The 20,141-nt window shown below is 38.4% G+C and overlaps 1 protein-coding gene across 1 annotated transcript; it reads left to right on the forward strand.

The window, feature by feature from the left end:
* The first annotated feature begins 2,628 nt into the window (after positions 1 to 2,628).
* Positions 2,629 to 19,834, forward strand: LOC142493896 (uncharacterized). Its single transcript, XM_075598861.1, has 5 exons — positions 2,629 to 2,710; positions 3,271 to 3,380; positions 4,704 to 4,817; positions 6,527 to 6,670; positions 15,740 to 19,834. Exons 1-5 carry the CDS (start codon positions 2,629 to 2,631, stop codon positions 19,832 to 19,834), a joined length of 4,545 nt encoding a protein of 1,514 aa, XP_075454976.1.
* Positions 19,835 to 20,141: the final 307 nt, after the last annotated feature.

Consider the following 20,141-nt stretch of genomic DNA (forward strand, 5'->3'; position numbering starts at 1 on the left):
CATGAATGGATTATTATTATTTTTTATAATGGCAACTTGAACTGCTGCTTTAATAGCAATTTATGGATACATGTTTCACATTAGGGCCTAGTCTAGTATCTCTGAATGGTGACAAAACTCTTCGAAATTACACTTTAGAAGTGAATTTGCATGTTTTGCTCTTCTGGAAGCTCTTTTTACATGTCCAAACTGCAAAAAAAGGCTTTTTTTAAGAAGCATTTTCGTTCTGGCAGTGCAAATCCAGGCGGAATTACCAAAATCACATTTTTTACAGAAGATGGGATTTGCCAGAGAGAATACTGTTTTTTTTCTCATATTTCATTCTGCTTCTTGTGAACATGTAAAAACGTGCGGCAGTGACCACGTCGGATTTACTACAATAAGCCCCTTAGTTTTTCCCGTTTCTTTAATTCCTTAAAAAAATCATACCATTTCCAATTACTTTTTAGTTACTTTTTACTATAACGGATGTATATACTATTCTCCTTGTCTGTGCATAATTTCTTGTGTCATTTTAAGAAAATCCCCGTATTTAAAAGTTAATGCAACCAAGTGAATTCAGATTCTTAAAACATTCACATATACATTTTGCATCATCTAGTGGTTCATAGCAGATACAACATCTCTCTGGAACGTTTGAATTACAAAATAGGTCTAATGTTTTGTAAATGGACACTACCGACTTGTTGCACATATGAAGTTCACACTCGTGGTTTTCAATGTTCATGTAAAAATGCTGGCTGTCATAAGTGAAAGGTTCTAAGTGAAGTTCTTTAGGAAACTGTGCCTATTTGCAGAACTTGGTACATATTTAGCAATACGTAATTGTTTTCAGACATTCTCTTGTATTCTTATGCTGCTTATATGTTCATTTTTATGTTTTTCCAGCCAAAAGGTGGAGTTGATTTTATTCGGAGCCTCAGACATCAAAATTCAGGTCAAATTATAACTCTTCCCCCGAACTTGTCAGACCTCACAGGCACTGCTTATCCTCAGTCTGAAGAGAAACTTGTATGGAAGTATTTTTTTGATCTTGAAGGTAAGCCTATAGCTGTTGATTAAACTGGTAATCACACATTTTTTATGAAAATACTATATTAAAAGTTATATGTGCATTTAAGTGAGTTTTCTTCTGAGTACACTCCTTGTGTTCTCACCATTCTACTAATCACAAATGCCCAAGAATGATGGCCACAACTCTAGAGATTAGCATATTTTGAAGAAGAAATGTGTGAAAATATTTTGAAAAAAAAAAAGTAATGAGATTTAGAAAAAAAAAGTTTCTTTAATTGAAAACATTGCAGTTTCTTCTCTGGTGAAAACATACTGTATACCAAACCATTGCTAACTTACAGTACTTCCAATTAGACATACAAATTATAATAATAAATAGTAGATATTACATAATTATGTTGATCTATGTGTTTTTATTCTGTTCTAATAAATGGGATTCAACCACCAAAGTTACTATCTTGCCTTATTTTTATCATTATCATGATCATCTTCCGCAGATACTGTATCAACAAAGGGACATTTTGTAGGGGGGGGGAGATAATATTAAAAAACAGACCTCTTAGACATTGCTTGTGATAAAATAAGATGAAACCTGATTAAAAATAAAACATCAGCTTTTGAGTTATATGTTCACTTGTGTAAATAGTAAGCAGCAATTTTCATAGAAATAGAATTGGACGAGTCCTTTGCTAGAAGTAGAATATATCAAGTGCTACTGGAAGAGCCAGAAGCTAACCGATAAGAACAGGAAAATGCACATTTCATCATTGGTGTCCTAGGAACCCTGGGTTCCTCGTGCATCCCTAAAGGGTTCGCTGCAATTTTCAGGTCAATTGAAAATCCGACCAAATACAGGAGAATTTACAATGTATCTCATCTCAGATTCGCTATTAGAGAGGGTTGGGGTTCCTTACAATGCATCTGATCTCAGACACACTATTAGAGAGATGTGGGGTTCCTTATATTGCATCTGATATCACATACACTATTAGAGAGAGTTGGGGTTCCTTATATTGCATCTGATCTTAGACATGCTATTAGAGAGGGTTGGGGTTCCTTACATTGCACCTGATATCACACACTATTAGAGAGATGTGGGGTTCCTTACAATGCATCTGATCTTACACACACTATTAGAGAGGGTTGGGATTTCTTACAATGCATCTGATATCAAACTCCATATTAAAGAGAGTTGGGGTTCCTTATAATGCATCTAATAACAACACACACGCTATAAGAAAAGGTTGAAGTTCCTTACAATGCATCTGATTTCACAAACACTATTAGAGAAGGTTGGAGTTCCTTACAATGGGTGCTATGCACAAAGCAGTGATAAGTGCTTTTAAGTGAGATAACTGCCTTTATAGCGTGATACTGCCTGCTGTGAGATTCACAAAGCAGTGATAACAGTACAGTATCGTGCTATAATTGCTACTTAAAAGCACTTATCACTGCTTTGTGAATCTCACAGAACACAGTATCACGCTATAAAGACATTTATCTCACTTAAAAGACTTATCACTGCTTTGTGAATCTCACAGGAGGCAGTATCACGCTATAATGGCTTTTTATCTCACTTAAAAGCACTTATCACTGCTTAGTGCATAACCCCCAATGTATCTGATCTCAGACTCGCTGTTCGAGAGGGTTGGAATTCCTTACAATGTATCTGATCACACACATACTATTCGAGAGGGTTGGAATTCCTTACAATGTATCTGATCACACACACACTATTCGAGAGGGTTGGAATTCCTTACAATGTATCTGATCACACACATACTATTCGAGAGGGTTGGAATTCCTTACAATGTATCTGATCACACACACACTATTAGAGAGGGTTGGAGTTCCTTACAATGTATCTGATCACACACACACTATTAGAGAGGGTTGGAGTTCCTTACAATGTATCTGATTTCAAACTCGCTGTTCGAGAGGGTTGGGATTCTGCAGAATTTCACAAAATGATTATAGGGTTCCTTAACCAAAAAAAGGTTGAAAATCACTGTTACTGTATAGATTCATTATTTGAATTCTGTATCTAGTTCTAGTATTACTTATCATTGTTTAGTATGACTTAGAAAGTTATTAAAAAACACTCCGAAGCGGCCAATCACGGTGCAAAAACTCCTAGGGACTTAAATTGGAGATTTCAGCACAGCATGGGGCAATTCGCTGAATCAGATCATATTGCTTAATCCCCATTCTGAATTGTAAAATAATTACATATTAATATTGGTTGTCTTCTTTTAGGTGCAGCAATATTTATTTATAATGGAGGAGAATCAACATGGGCACGATACTATGAAAACAGTACCGGACAGAAAGAAAGTGTTATTGTCTATGGGGATTCTTTATTCTCGGTAATGTAAAAAATTAAAGAAAAACTACATAAAGCATTTCCATATGTATAAATATGAAACACACAGCACGTGCAATATATTATGTACTGTAGAAAAGTCAGTGCATGACGATCATGGGTTATTCATGTACAATAGTACATTGTGAGAGAGTGCATAAGCACATATACTGTACATATCAGTGTCTGTATATAAACTACTTTCAAGTGTATTAAAGGCTCAGAGCAGTCTGAGAATCAAGCATAAGAGTTACAATATAATCTATTAACTGTAACAACTAAAATTCAACTGACTGTTATTAAAAACTGATCACATTAGAACAATAGTGTTTGGATAAAAAATCCATTCTGCAATTTGCCTCCTCTGAACTAATGTCAGTTTTCCAATTGATGAGCAGTGCACAAAACATTTTAAACCATAATAAGGCTTCACGTTTCCTATGGTTTCCCCTAATGTAGCTCAAAAAAATGTCTTTCACGGAAATTTTTGTTGGAGGAATATACAGACCAATTGCTTAAGTTTTTTTGTTTCATTCTTTTTTTGTGCTGCTTATCAATTTGAAGACTGGAATCATTATATTCTCGAGGACCAATGGCGCCAAATTTAAATATCTCAGAGATTTCAGTTTTGCTTATTACTGCACTGCATTTTCAGTGTTATTTGGGTATTGTTTAAATTCTAAACAAATGCTCTGAACTGAGTAAATCTCACAGAATGGCTGTAAGCTCAGTAGTTTCCTTTGAGTCTGTGATGTTCCATCAGCAACATTGTAGAACACCAATCAAAATAACTCCCTAACTATGAGTGTACAAAAGAAAAAATAGGACTCTAGAGTTATACAGTAGAAAGTCTGGTATTATTATATCATAAGTGAATACAATTAAATATATATACAAGGCACACAAATGGCTGTCCAGAATGTACTTATCGGGCAATATGTGAGGAAAATATCCAAAGACTGATAGCCACAAACATGGTACGGGGGGCAAAAGTTTTCGAGCTCTCACTCCTTCTTCTGATTCACTCCCACATATACAGAAAACTGTGGTACTTCCCTGAAAGTCCTAGGCAAGATTAAAGGTACTGTCCAGTGAAATTGCCCATGAAGTACTTGCTGTGTGTCAGTGTAGTAGTCAACTCATCCTGCTGTGCCTCAGATTGCGTCGCTGCATCATATGGAATGTATATTTTAGGAAATAAAAGTAAATAGCTTAATTTTTAAGACTCATAAAACTTTGGATTTTTATTGATATTACATATAATTTTGCTGAAATTACCCCCAATTTGTACATTTTAACAACATTAAAGTGCATTCGTCTTTTTCAGCATCCAGATACCCTGAGCCTTGGAGTGCTTAGGTTACATACTTATGCTCTTTGGCTTCCACATTACCACCTGAATGCTCATGAGATGGGATATGTACTCGCAGGCTGTGGAAAGGTACTGTAACTATATAACATGGTAGATTAGTGTAATGAAAGACTTTTATACTTTTACCGAGTTCAACCTCTGTTAAATTCTAATTGGGTGAGATACTCATATACATATTGAATTTGATTTTTTATTTTATTTCTCTGCATCAAAATAATTATATCATGTCCAATGACATATTGGTCACATATCTCATAAGGAGAAAAATTCCTTCCTTAGATTCCTAATGGCAATCAGATCTACCATGGACCGGATTTCTTCTCATGCCATATCCCTATATACCTTGACTTTCTAATTGTATTTACTATATCCAGTATTCTTGCTTGTTTTCTTATTATTGCTCTTCTGAGTAATAACATTGGCTGAGCTTAAATATGACAGTAGAGCTCCAGTCTTGCATTTAAAATCCATCTTTTTCTTCTTTACTTTTTCTACATTCAACTTATTACTTACAGTATCTGCCTTTTTTCTCCCCCTTATGTTTTTCTCCTGTGTCTCTGGATCTGACAATTCCCTTCACCTCCTCTTCCCTTTTGGTTTCTGCTACAACTGAGAGGAATCTCTCCATTCTGAAGTAAAGAAAGCCACAGGGCACGTTGCCACGACTTTACACACAACCGTCATGCTTAGTACTTTATCTCCATTTGTCTGCTTTACCATTGCCACCCTCTGCAATAAAGAGGGGGACCTGACAAGAGAAAGTTTCTTACAAACAATAAAACTGCGTCACTAAATCTACAATATAATTGTTCAGATTTATTACTCATATAATATACAGTATCAATCATTAGCTGTAAAATGGAGGTCCTTATGGCAATAATATGCAGTATTTTTATTATTTTGAGGAAAAATAAGATAATGAATTGACAAACACTTTCCCCCTACCCTTAATATGAATATTCAATTGAAGCCATGGATCAAAATAGGACTGTTGTAATAAATCTCTTAGGCCCATATAAAGCCATTTCTCTCTTGTGTGAAGCCATCTCTCTCTTGTGTGAAGCCATCTCTCTCTTGTGTGAAGCCATCTCTTTCTTGTGTGAAGCCATCTCTCTCTTGTGTGAAGCCATCTCTCTCTTGTGTGAAGCCATCTCTCTCTTGTGTGAATCCATCTCTCTCTCTTGTGTGAAGCCATCTCTTTCTTGTGTGAAGCCATCTCTCTCTTGTGTGAATCCATCTCTCTCTCTTGTGTGAAGCCATCTCTCTCTTGTGTGAAGCCATCTCTCTCTTGTGTGAAGCCATCTCCCTCTTGTGCGAAGCCATCTCTCTCTTGTGTGAAGCCATCTCCCTCTTGTGCGAAGCCATCTCTCTCTTGTATGAAGCCATCTCCCTCTTGTGTGAAGCCATCTCCCTCTTGTGTGAAGCCATCTCCCTCTTGTTAGTAACGGTTCTGTGTTGGCATTGCTATGTTCCTGGTGTATTCACCCATCTGTGCAGATGTAGCCAGAGTCCCTGTACTTGGCTAACAGACAACCAGATGGTGGCCTCTGTATCTATAACTAAAAGGTTATAGGTAGGACGTTTCCTGTTGAGACTTTTATGAATCTGTAGTGTGGGATAAAGATCACTGAAGCCCGTTATATCTGCATATTGTAAAAGGAAGTTTCATGGATCTTACAATAGTGTGGTTTAGCTGCAGATAACCCTCCTAGTTTATTTGTTGTTAGAAAGAGGCTTAAGTAGATGTAATGATCCAAATGATTTATTTTATCACACAGGTAGGAGTTATTAATGCTCAATCCGTTGAATTTGACATTGGCATCGGGGACGTTGTCTTCTTTCCCGCTGGGAGCCAGCATTACATAAAAAATACTTGTGGTGAAGATTTGATTTTGATTCGAGCTTTCAGTACTTGTGGCAAGGTAAGAATCCAAAATGATATATAACTGCTCAGTATGCACTATAGGTACTGTAAGCATTTCCATTTATCGGACATCAAATGTCGCTTGTTTAGCACTGGAAATAAACAGAGGCCATTTGAAAGATGGGTCTCAGACCTAACAAAAACAAACCAGCCAGCTTTCAATATATCACTTAGGGGAGTAGATATAGGGAAGATTGGAATTAGAGGCAACATTATGGCAAATCCTTATGTAACATACAATCATTTTGGGGAGGTAAAGAATAATTGTTTACACTATATTTCTCAAAGTCAATGGCCCAGGTGCACTAAGCTCCATTAAATCAGGTTAAATAACATCAGGTTACCTAAAATAGTAACAGACGTTATTTTCCCTGAATTTATTTCAAATCCACTAAGCAAATTATTTACAAAAACAATGGCAGTTGTTTAATTTATTAGCATAGGGTTTAACCTTAGGGTAAATTAGCACTACCTTGTGTTAATAAAACAATGGTAGTGCTGACTTAATTAACACACGGTTGTGCTAAATTAATAAAAAAATCAGTAGTGCTGACTTAATTAAGTTAGCACTACTTTGAGTTAATTAAGTCAGCAATACATTGGATCAAATTCACTTTATTACTACTGTGAAGCGCTATGCACATTTATGGCGCTATATAAATAAAGACATACAATACAATACAATACTAAATGGTGCTGCGTGTTATCACAGCCTAATTCCCATTCATATAAATGGGAGTAAGGATGTGCTAAAGCTTAGCACCCTGTAGTAAATATTGGCCATTGTGTTAAGTGAGCACTACATTGTGTTAACACTAAATAACCTGGTGGTAAGCGTCTTACTTAAAGGTAACTGTATATTTCAGGGTCTGCATGGGACCAACGTCACCTTTAGGTGACCTAAATAACCTAACCCTTTTAGGTTCGGCCTTTAGTGAATGGCCTTTAGTGTATATATGATGTTAGGGGGAATGCCCGTGTTGCATATAATTAGCACTAACGGCCGGAACATTTTTAACCATACGCTATTTCAAGGAGTAGCTCTGGGTTAACATTAGGTTATTCCCTTTAGTGTATAGGTGTTAGGTTAATCATAATGTTATTTTAGGTTAGTATGAGGTTCATAGTGCATCTGGGCCAATGTTTGTTAATGAGTTGTACTATTAGGAAAAGTGACTCTTTCTGTTTGATTATTAGAAATCATCTGACTGGGGCACAATACTCTTTTAACTCACTGCTACAAACAATATGTTATCAAAATAATTAATAGCCATTATTTTCCCTTAGATTAATGTCTACCAACAAAGCTAATTATATGCAAAAACAACAGTTGTTTATATATCATTATCGTAGGCTTAATACAATGTTAAATTAGCACTGCCTTGCATTAGCTTGAAATACGTATGTGGTGTTACTCCCTCCAAATCCTGAAATATGGGTTCTGCCGGAGAGGGCAAAAGTCTCTTTTTTTGCCAGCGTCCCAAGTTGCCTATACTATACCTGCCCAAATACGTCTTCCAAAACATGGAGAGACACCTGTGAACAAAAATGAGAACACCTAAGATACCTGGGAAATATGCTAATTTAAATCATCTGAATATACTTTGCATATTGAAATGAGCATATTTCCCAAGTATTTCATGTGTGCTCCTTTTTCTGCACATGTCAAACGCTCTCCACACCCCAAATCCCTGTGTTAACTGTATAATAGAGCTCTGTGGATAGACGTTGTTAGAGGGAACACTTCTTCTGAATGCCCTTATCACTAACAGTGGTTATAGTTAAAGCAATGTGCTATGGCATAAATTATGCCCTGCTAGTACAGTAAAGTAGCCAATAATTTCAAGTACCTACTTTAGCAACCGGGCACCAAAGTAGGTTGAGTAAACGCTTTTTGGCGTGAAACGCGCGGGAGGATTTTTTTCATATTCTTATTTGTATTCTTTAACATGTCCTGAACAAAGCTTTTTATGTTCTTTCTATGCATTGAGTTCCTGGGAGATCTGTTGCTACAGTAGCTGTCTCTGGATGAATTTTTAACACTAGTGTTAGGTTACTGTAAGTGTTTGACATACTGATACCACCATATACTCTCTGCTACTAGTCAATCATCTCCAGTAGGCATTCTTACTGCTACATTATACCAGTGTTAGATACAGTGTTTGGCAAACAGATAGCATCATGTACTTTCTGCTCGTATACTAGCCAATCATTTACCGTTGGATTAAAACTGTTACAATATACAAGTTTTAGGTAAAGTTACAAGTGTTTGGCATAAAGATAGCAATAAACAGAAAAGCCCCAATGCAAATCCAATATGAAATTATTTATTACATTAATATATGCTTTTTATCTATATTTTGTCTTCTCATAACTTCGGGTCATTTAGTTCAATCTTTTGGCCAAAACATTTTAAGCCTGCAGCCACATCATAATAAACCTTACTGTATCCGCAGGCCCTACACTACAAATGTTATTCTATGTCTTTTGTATTTCTTCCATTGGAAAGCGAAAATAGGAAACAAAATGATAATATAGACAGTAGCATGACATGCATGACATGTACCGATGGAATATTTCCTTATGGCCCAGTGCCCACGGGAAATTCTGGAGAACATTCTTGAAATTGGGGACACTCCGTAGGAAAGTCCATAGCAGGTTTAATGGCCCATTGGGATTAACACAGTGGGGGTCCCTGCGTTTGAATGGGACTCGCGCTTTGTCAATCCTACCGGGCTGCACCTGTCTGTAAGAGGTGCGCAGTAAGAGACTGAATCAGTCACTCTACCTGCGTGCCTCTAACAGGCAATTGCACAGCTTTAATTTTATTTTGAAAACACAGTATTGTAGCAGGGTGTCTCCGCAGCTGAATCATATTAATTTCAGGTCTGGGGACCCCCTACTTCCTGTGTTACAGGACCCATTAAGGGGTGCCGGTATCCCCATGTTTAAATTATCCTGTGTCACGTCCCACGTGACAAATACAATACATTGAACAACCTCCCCTCCTCTCCCCCCAACACATACAGTACAGTAATGGGCAAAACAAGCTGAAATGAATGCGGTTCAGCTCTGGAGATCCCCTGCTTCCATACTGTTATTAAAATAAAAATAATAAACAGCTTCATTACCTTAGTGGCTAGTTGCCCTGGGGTGGGTGGTTAGGCCTCTTTGGTGGGTAGTGGGAGGGATTAACCCTTTCATTACCGTAGTGGTTACTACTGCTAAGGTAATGAAGGGGTTAACCCCACCCGCAGGCCTAACAACACACCCATGGGCAACTACCCACTTCACCCACCACCTCTACCCTCAATAAACCAGGTAATCTGTCTTAACCCCTTAATTGCCTTAGCTGCTTCCTGAGTTACAGGCCCAGTATGGGGTGCCGGTGTCCCCCTGCAGTGTTGAAAGGTCCCGGTCACGTGGGAATTTAAACATGCAGGGAGATACTGGCACCTCATAATGGGACCTGTAACTCGGGAAGCACGGGGTCCCCGGACCTGCAATTAATGTGATTCAGTTCCGGAGACCCCCTGCTTCAATACTGTGTTATTAAAATAAAATAAAAGCGGTTTGATCGCCTGTTAGAGGCGCGCACGGAGAGTGACTGATTCAGTCTCACTCAGTGCGCGTCTCTTACAGACAGGTGGGCCATTAAGTCTTGTAGTTGGGTCTCTGCAGCGGGGGGGAGGAAGCCGTATGGCAGGGGTGTGCAAACGGGGGGGCGCACCCCACAGGGGGGTATGATATTTTTATGGGGGTGGCACAGCGGTTGCAGAGGCCCCATGCTCTTCCCCAAGGTATTTAAATAAAATGCCGTGGGACCGCGCGAGGCCTCTACAACTCAGTTTACCAATATTCAGTGCTTTGTGTGATGTGGCACGCCATAGCAACGTGGCGTCAAACTACCCCACTGCATCATTTGACTACGGCAAAAAAGGTAAGGGGGGCTCGAGCGCTGGGGGCAGCAGACAGGGGGGCGCAGCTCCAAACGTTTGCACACCCCTCCCATACGGGACCCGAAAAAAGAGCGGGCCCGAACCAAAAGTTCCATCTGTATATGGTGCCTAAAAGGTTAAAATGTAAGAGCACTGTATGAGCTACAGTGCAAATAAAACTGGTTCAAAACTAGGAGTGCTCAAGAAATATAGTGGGGAAAAAAATCGAAAAAATAAAGTGCAACAAAATACTGTATATACTTTCCTCGCCACCTCTCTCCGAGGAAAGACATTTATACAGAGATTAGATAATCCTATATCAATATAAATTATCAATAGGAGGCGTCATATCAGATTTATACAGAATATAACTAAAGTTGCAAAATCAAATTAGAAAAAAATAAAAATGATAAAAGCATTGCAAAAGAAAGTAAGATAAACTCTTAAAAATGTGTTTAAATACCTAAACAACAAAAAGATTAGAAAATAAAATGTAGGACCCTTTCAGTGTGAGATGGGCAGGAAAATTATTGGAGATACAGAAAAAGCAGAGGTATTAAGCAAATTATTTGCCTCTCTATTTACCAGGGAAGAATCAATTGCAATAATAGTGTGCAGGAGGAAGCCCCAACTTCTATATTAACGAACAATTGGTTAACTGAGGATGAAGTTCATAGGCGGCTTGAAAAAATTTAAGCAGATAAGGCATCTGGCCCCGATGGCATAAATTAAGAGGTCTTAAAGAGCCAAGTTCTGTAATAGCCAAACCATTACATTTAATATTCAAGGACACCATTTCCACAGGCTCAGTACCACAAGATTGACATAAAGCAGACGTGGTACCTTTATTTATAAAGGGAACTAGATCACAACTGGGGACTTACAGACCGTTATGCCTGACATCAATAGTGGGTTAGCTACTAGCTATTATTGAAGGTTCAATATGGAATAATATTCAGGAATACCTAATGGCAAACAAAATTATTAGTGATAGCCAGCATGGATTTATGAAGGATAGGTCGGGCCAAACAAACCTTATTAGTTTCTTTGAGGAGGCAAGTAGGAATTTAGACCAATGTAATGCAGTTGACGTGGTCTACTTAAATCTTCTAAAGGCTTTTGATACGGTTCCACACAAGAGGTTAGTATTCAAAATTAAGCAAATTGGTCTCGATAAAAATATTTGCACCTGGATTGAGAACTGGTTGAAGGACAGAGTTGTCATAAATGGAACCTTTTCAGGTTGAGCTAAAGTTGAAAGTGGAGTGCCTCAGGGATCAGTACTGGGACCCCTGCTTTTTAAATTGTTTATTAATTACCTTGAGGTTGGCATCGAGAGCAAAGTCTCCATTTTGCTGATCACACTAAATTGTGTTAGATAGTAGAAACAGAGCAGGGTGTAATTTCTCTCCAGAAGGACATGGATAGACTTGAAACACGTGCAGGTAAATAGCAGATGAGGTTTAATACAGATAAATGTAAGGTTATGCATTGGGGAAACAAGAATAAAGGAGAGGCTAGCTAAATTAGATTTGTTAACATTAGAAAAGAGGCATATGATAACTACTGTATATGCAAATATATTCAGGGACAGTGCAAGGGGTTATCAAAATAATTATTAATCCCAAGGACAGTGCAAACGACACAGGGTCACCCCTTAAGGTTGGAGGAAAGGAGATTTCACCAGAAAAAAAGGAAAAGGTTCTTTACATTAAGGACAGTTAAAATGTGGAATTAATTACCAATGGAGACTGTGATGGCAGATACAATAGATATCTTCACAAAAATAGCTGGACATCTTTTTAGAAAAAAAAAAGATATGCAAGGATATACAAAATATGTCAACATTGGAAGGATATTGATCCATGGAGAAATCTGATTCCCATTATTTAGAGTCAGGAAGGAATTTATTTTTCCCCTTATAAGACATAATTGGATGATGTTTCACTGGGGTTTCTTGTTTGCCTTTCTCTTGATCAGAATACTGTAAATACAATTATCGTCTACAGCAAATGTGTACATTTAGCAAAGGTTAAACTTGATGGACATATGTCTTTTTAAACTCATCTACCATGCAACTATGTAACTACAGTATGTAATACCTTCTTACACACAACTTGTGACTAACTATTGAAACAATACTTGATATGGAATAGATTGACTGGTAGGATTCCATGATACTATAGAATTTTACTGCTATACTGTAGATTGGTAACATAGTAACATATTTGATAGTGATAGAGTTATAATTATTTAAATTTAACACAGGCTGTGCTAAAAAGTTGTGTAATACGACAGGCATATGCTTATAGGGTTCCATGTTAAAATGGATAAGGAGTTATTTGCATGTCATTACCCAGAATCCCTGGCTGCAGTTGAAGCATTGTTTGCTAAGCGATAATGAGGAAAGACATGGATGCAGACCTGTGTGAGACTTGCAAATGCACACAAGTGGTATTTTTATTTACTGTAAATTTATGTAGCACATGTCCCCCTCTCCCCCCTGCCCCCACATGGGTGATTTTGCTGCTACATGTGGTGTTGTGGTGCATACCTGCTGGCTCACAGTAGATCTAAGTCTCCTGCATTGTTGTAGGTGATGCCAGAACAGGCTCCTAGGCTAATAACTAATTCGTACTCACGGTGATCTTACAGCATTCACAGCATCTCGCAGTTCTTAGGGCCTTCACGCTCAGGATGTACCCTGAACCTTCACTCCAAGCCAAAGGCACCTGAAGCAGTCCTAGATCTTCCCTTACTCCCTGGTGAAGTAAGAGGAAGAGTCTCCCATTCCATTCCCCTAAGGGAGGGAGTTCAAACTAGCAGAGCCCTGCACAGTTATTTGGGTCGACAAGCCTCTCTCAAGGATAGAGGCAAAGCTGCTGAATGTGGGATGTGCATCCCCTTAAGTACAGGAAAAGCAGGAACCAGGTCTGAGTCCCTGATTGGACACAAGGCCTAGTTGTACTGTCTCCCCTGTGACTCACTGAAGCTGCTGGGGGTGGTGAATCCTGGCAGGCCTGCATTTACCAGGGCTTACTGCCAGGAGAAGGGCAGACTGGTAGCCAGAAACCAGCCCTGGCTACATTTAATAGTAATGCGTAAATGATTTATCTCAATGTTTCCCTACATAGAATATTTAATATTGAAATGAAAACATAAGAACAGTGGGACTGCCAGATATGTATTTTGTTTAATTATAAATATTATTGTAGAACAGATTTTTTTAACCTTTACAGTATGTGTATAACTCCATGGGTCACTAAATTAGAATTAAAGTCTGATCTCCTTCTTCTCCCCTTTTACTGTTTGTCTATGTGAGAAAGTATCATGGAATGCTAAACGATCTTATGAGTTCCACATAGAGAATATTACGTCATGTAGTCTTGATTATCTTGGAATGCAAAAACTCCAAATACCGGAAATTATGCTTTAATGGGATATTAAGCCATAGGCCGATTTTGTCCTTGAGTCTCCTGGTAGCCAAAATGATACACTTGCAACATTCACATTCTGTCACAAAGGAATGATTGCAGGAACACAGCATGAAACATAAGACAGTGACTTGTGAAGACAAAGAGAGACAAAATGGATTCTGTACACCAACAACAATTCATCTCCAGAGACCCCCCCAAGTCCATTTCATCCATATGTCATCCATTGCTACAGTATGTTAATTTCAACAATATTAGATTAACAGTACCAAATAGTTGTTAATTAGATGTAAGTTCTGATGCATACCTGTTTGAAGAAATTAATCGGAGTATTAGTGCAGATATTCAGTATGCATCCATGATTAAAGATATAGAAAACATCCAGAGATGATAACTACAAAATTAACTCCACAGACACTTTATATTACTATGTTCCTCAAGTAAGGTTATTTGTACACCAAATTGATGCACAACATACTGTAGATAGTAACATACACATATTATTGTATTAAAGCACAGGAGAACTGCTAGATAGTGATGCAGAATATATAACCCCATTGCTGTTATAGGGACATAAAAAACAATGCACATGTGTGGCAAGCAAACTTATTTCCATTCGAACACCTAAATCCACCCTCTGCTCATTTTCCCCTGTGACTGAAGATAAGGTCCCTACACTCTCATCATCTCACCTGCAACCTGCATCTCCTCAACTCCCTCTCTCACACAGTAAACCTTACCTTAACTCACCTTTACAACTTGTCTCTGGCACATTCTCACCTTCCTTTAAACATGGACTAATCACACCCATTCTAAAGAAACCCTCTTTTGCCCTAACATCCCTCTCTAACTAGCACCCTATCTCTCTTCTCCCCTTTGCCTCCAAGCTACTTGAGTTGCTTGTATACAACTGCATGACTCACTTTTTCTCTCCAACTTCCTGCTTCACTCTTTGTAATCTGGTTTCCATTCTATATACTCAAGTGAGATATCACTAACAAAAGAGGCCAATAACCTACTATACTAGTTTGTGTTTTAAAGATCTATGCTAAACATGCTATGTTTAAAGGTCACTTCTTTCTTCATCCTTCTCTTTAACTCTCCTGAATCTCTCTACTGCCTTTTACACTGTTGATCAGCCCATTCTCCTGCACACTCACCATTCCATTGGCTTCCATGACACACTCATGATTCACATCCTACAGTACCTACCTTTCCAATATCTCTTTCAGAGTTTCTTCCTCTTAATTCGCTCTTTCTGTTGGGATTCCACCAGGCACTCTCCTTGGCCCTCTTCTCATTCTACCTCATCACTGTTTGTAGCACCAGTTAGGGGATTGTTCCCCATTCCCCTATGCTCTGTCCCACAATGAGCAGCGACTTTACCTTTTGTTTCAAAATTACCCCTCATTCCTACTAGATTGTAAACTCTGGCAAGCAGGGCCTTAATTATCTTTTGAGTTTCTTTGCACGTGTTTGTCCTTATTTTGTACTTCATTCTGTTTATGCAATTTACATTAATTAATTTGTACCCCCATTGTACTGCGCTGCGGAATATTTTGCCACTTTACAAATAAACGATAGTATTATTATTATTAATAATAAGCTCTGAATTGCTATTCTTGTGAAAATAACTTGAAACATTGTAAATTTAATGTCATCCATGTATCATGAACATGTTTTTTTTCCCCCCAGGTGGAGAACCTGTTTATGGATTATTACTTCCAAGCAATACCAGTAAATATATTGGCACAGATTTTTAAGAAAAAGGAAAATGAATTTGAACAAATCGCAAAAGTGAATTATAATATCACCATTGTGTATTCTGGTAATAACATCTGTAAAGTATCACCTAGCATTCCACCAGTTTCTAGCATGAAAACTACGGTTACTCCTACAACAGTAACCACTACAACACCAACTACATCTCTGTCTACAACACTAGAAATGACAACACCACCCAGAACACCAACTACGTCTCCATCTAGAACACTAGAAACTACAACAGCAACTACATCCCCATCTACAACAGCAACTACTTCATCTAAAACACTGGAAATTACAATAGCACCCACATCCGCAACTACTTCACCATCTACAACACTAGAAACTACAACAGTACCGACTACAACAGAAGGTACTTCTCCTTCTACAACACTAGAAACTACAACAGCATCTACTACATCAGCAACTACTACACAGTCTACAACACTAGAAAAAACACGATCCACAACAGTAACTACTACACCATCTATAACACTAGAAACTACAATAGCACCGATTAAAACAGAAACTACATCACCATCTACAACACTAGAAACTACAATACCACCCTCAACAGTAACTACGTCACAATCGACAACACTCGAAACTACAACAGTACCCACTACGATAGCAACTACATCAGTGTTTACAACACTAGAAACTACAACACCATCCACAACAGCAACTACTACACCAGCTGCAAAACTAGAAACAACATCACCGACTACAGCAGCAGCTACTTCACAGTCTACAACACTTGAAACTAAAACTGTACCCTCTACAACAGCAACTACATCACCGTCTACAACACTACAAACTATAACAATCCCAACTACAACAGCAACTACAACACTGTCTACAACAATAGAAACTACAACACCATCAACAACAGCAACTACTACACCAGCTGCAACACTAGAAACAACATCACCGACAACAGCAGCAGCTACTTCACAGTCTACAACACTTGAAACTACAACTGCACCCGCTACAACAGCAACTACATCACCGTCTACAACACTACAAACTATAACAATCCCAACTACAACAGCAACTACAACACCGTCTACAACAATAGAGACTACAACACCATCCACATCATCAACTAATACACAATCTACAACACTAGAAATTACAACAGCACCGACTACAACAGCAACTACATTGCCGTCTACAACACTTGAAATTACAACACCATCCCCAACAGCAACTACTACATCATCTACAACACTAGAATCTACAACAGCAACTACATCACCATCTACAACACTACAAACTACAACAACACAAACTACAACAGCGACTACATCACTGTCTACAACACCAGAAACTACAACACCATCAACAGCAACTACGACAATATCTACAACACTAGAAACTACAACAGTACCAACTACAGCAGCAACTACAACACCGTCTACAACACTAGAGACTACAACACCATCTACACTAGAAACTACATCACCGTCTACAACACAAGAAACTACAACACCATCAACAACAGCAACTACCTTACCAGCTACAACACTAGAAACTACAACAGTACCCATTACAACAGCAACTACAACACCGTCTACACCAGAAACTACAACACCATCCACAACAGCAACTACCTTACCACCTACAACACTAGAAACTACAACAGTACCAACTACAGCAGCAACTACAACACCATCTACAACACTGGAGACTACAACACCATCTACACTAGAAACTACATCACCGTCTACAACACAAGAAACTACAACACCATCAACAACAGCAACTACCTTACCAGCTACAACACTAGAAACTACAACAGTACCCATTACAACAGCAACTACAACACCGTCTACACCAGAAACTACAACACCATCCACAACAGCAACTACCTTACCACCTACAACACTAGAAACTACAACAGTACCAACTACAGCAGCAACTACAACACCGTCTACAACACTAGAGACAACAACACCATCTACACTAGAAACTACATCACCGTCTACAACACAAGAAACTACAAAACCATCAACAACAGCAACTACTACACCATCTACAACACTGCAAACTACAACAGCACCGACTACAATAGCAACTACATCACTGTCTACAACACTAGAAACTACAACACCATCCACAACAGCAACTACCTTACCACCTACAACACTAGAAACTACAACAGTACCCATTACAACAGCAACTACAACACCCTCGTCACCAGAAACTACAACACCATCGACAACAGCAACTACTTCACAACCTACAACACTAGAAACTACAACAGTACCTACTACAACAGCAACTACTTCACAACCTACAACACTAGAAACTACAACAGTACCTACTACAACAGCAACTACATTACCATCTACAACACTTGAAACTACAACAGCAACTACAACACCGTCTACTCCAGAAACTGCAACACCATCCACACTAGAAACTACATCACCGTCTACAACACAAGAAACTACAACACCATCCACAACAGCAACTACTATACCATCTACAACACTACAAACTACAACAACACAAACTACAACAGCGACTACATCACTGTCTACAACACCAGAAACTACAACACCATCAACAGCAACTACGACACTATCTACAACACTAGAAACTACAACAGTACCAACTACAGCAGCAACTACAACACCATCTACAACACTAGAGACTACAACACCATCTACACTAGAAACTACATCACCGTCTACAACACAAGAAACTACAACACCATCAACAACAGCAACTACCTTACCAGCTACAACACTAGAAACTACAACAGTACCCATTACAACAGCAACTACAACACCGTCTACACCAGAAACTACAACACCATCCACAACAGCAACTACCTTACCACCTACAACACTAGAAACTACAACAGTACCAACTACAGCAGCAACTACAACACCGTCTACAACACTAGAGACAACAACACCATCTACACTAGAAACTACATCACCGTCTACAACACAAGAAACTACAAAACCATCAACAACAGCAACTACTACACCATCTACAACACTGCAAACTACAACAGCACCGACTACAATAGCAACTACATCACTGTCTACAACACTAGAAACTACAACACCATCCACAACAGCAACTACCTTACCACCTACAACACTAGAAACTACAACAGTACCCATTACAACAGCAACTACAACACCCTCGTCACCAGAAACTACAACACCATCGACAACAGCAACTACTTCACAACCTACAACACTAGAAACTACAACAGTACCTACTACAACAGCAACTACTTCACAACCTACAACACTAGAAACTACAACAGTACCTACTACAACAGCAACTACATTACCATCTACAACACTTGAAACTACAACAGCAACTACAACACCGTCTACTCCAGAAACTGCAACACCATCCACACTAGAAACTACATCACCGTCTACAACACAAGAAACTACAACACCATCCACAACAGCAACTACTATACCATCTACAACACTACAAACTACAACAGCACCGACTACAATAGCAACGACATCACTGTCTACAACACTAGAAACTACAACACCATCCACAACAGCAACTACCTTACCACCTACAACATCAGAAACTACAACAGTACCCATTACAACAGCAACTACAACACCGTCTACACCAGAATCTACAACACCATCCACAACAGCAACTACTTCACAACCTACAACACTAGAAACTACAACAGCACCAACTACAATAGCAACTACTTCCCAAACTACACTACTAGATATAATTATTAGTGAAAAAGCTACTATTATAGATGACGATGAAGATGAACCGGAAACTTCTACACCATCAACAATACTAGAAACTACAACAGCAACTACTTCCCAAACTACACTACTAGATATAATTATTAGTGAAAAAGCTACTATTATAGATGACGATGAAGATGAACCGGAAACTTCTACACCATCAACAACACTAGAAACTACAACAGCAACTACTTCCCAAACTACACTACTAGATATAATTATTAGTGAAAAAGCTACTATTATAGATGATGATGAAGCTGAACCGTAAACTTCTACACCATCAACAACACTAGAAACTACAACAGCAACTACTTCCCAAACTACACTACTGGATATAATTATTAGTGAAAAAGCTGCTATTATAGATGACGATGAATCGGAATAAACATGAAATCCCCAGCATGTGCCAATGCATTTGTGTTATTTAATACTATCACATTGTAAAACTATATGTATTATGTACTATGTATTCAAGCTTAGTTTTATTTGAATATAATCTTATATTTTGAGGTGTGGCAAACCAGGTATATGTAGTATTTTCATGTAGTTAAGAAACTACTGTAAATATATACAAA

The sequence above is a fragment of the Ascaphus truei genome, chromosome 1 (genome assembly GCF_040206685.1).
Source record: "Ascaphus truei isolate aAscTru1 chromosome 1, aAscTru1.hap1, whole genome shotgun sequence".
Classification (NCBI taxonomy): Eukaryota; Metazoa; Chordata; class Amphibia; order Anura; family Ascaphidae; genus Ascaphus; species Ascaphus truei.

Coding starts and splice junctions, on each gene's coding strand:
- LOC142493896 (XM_075598861.1), top strand. CDS start 2,629: ATGTATCTGATCTCAGACTCGCTGTTCGAGAGGGTTGGAATTCCTTAC. Junction 2,711..3,270: donor CACACATACTATTCGAGAGG/GTTGGAATTCCT, acceptor GTCTTCTTTTAG/GTGCAGCAATATTTATTTAT. Junction 4,818..6,526: donor TACTCGCAGGCTGTGGAAAG/GTACTGTAACTA, acceptor TTTATCACACAG/GTAGGAGTTATTAATGCTCA.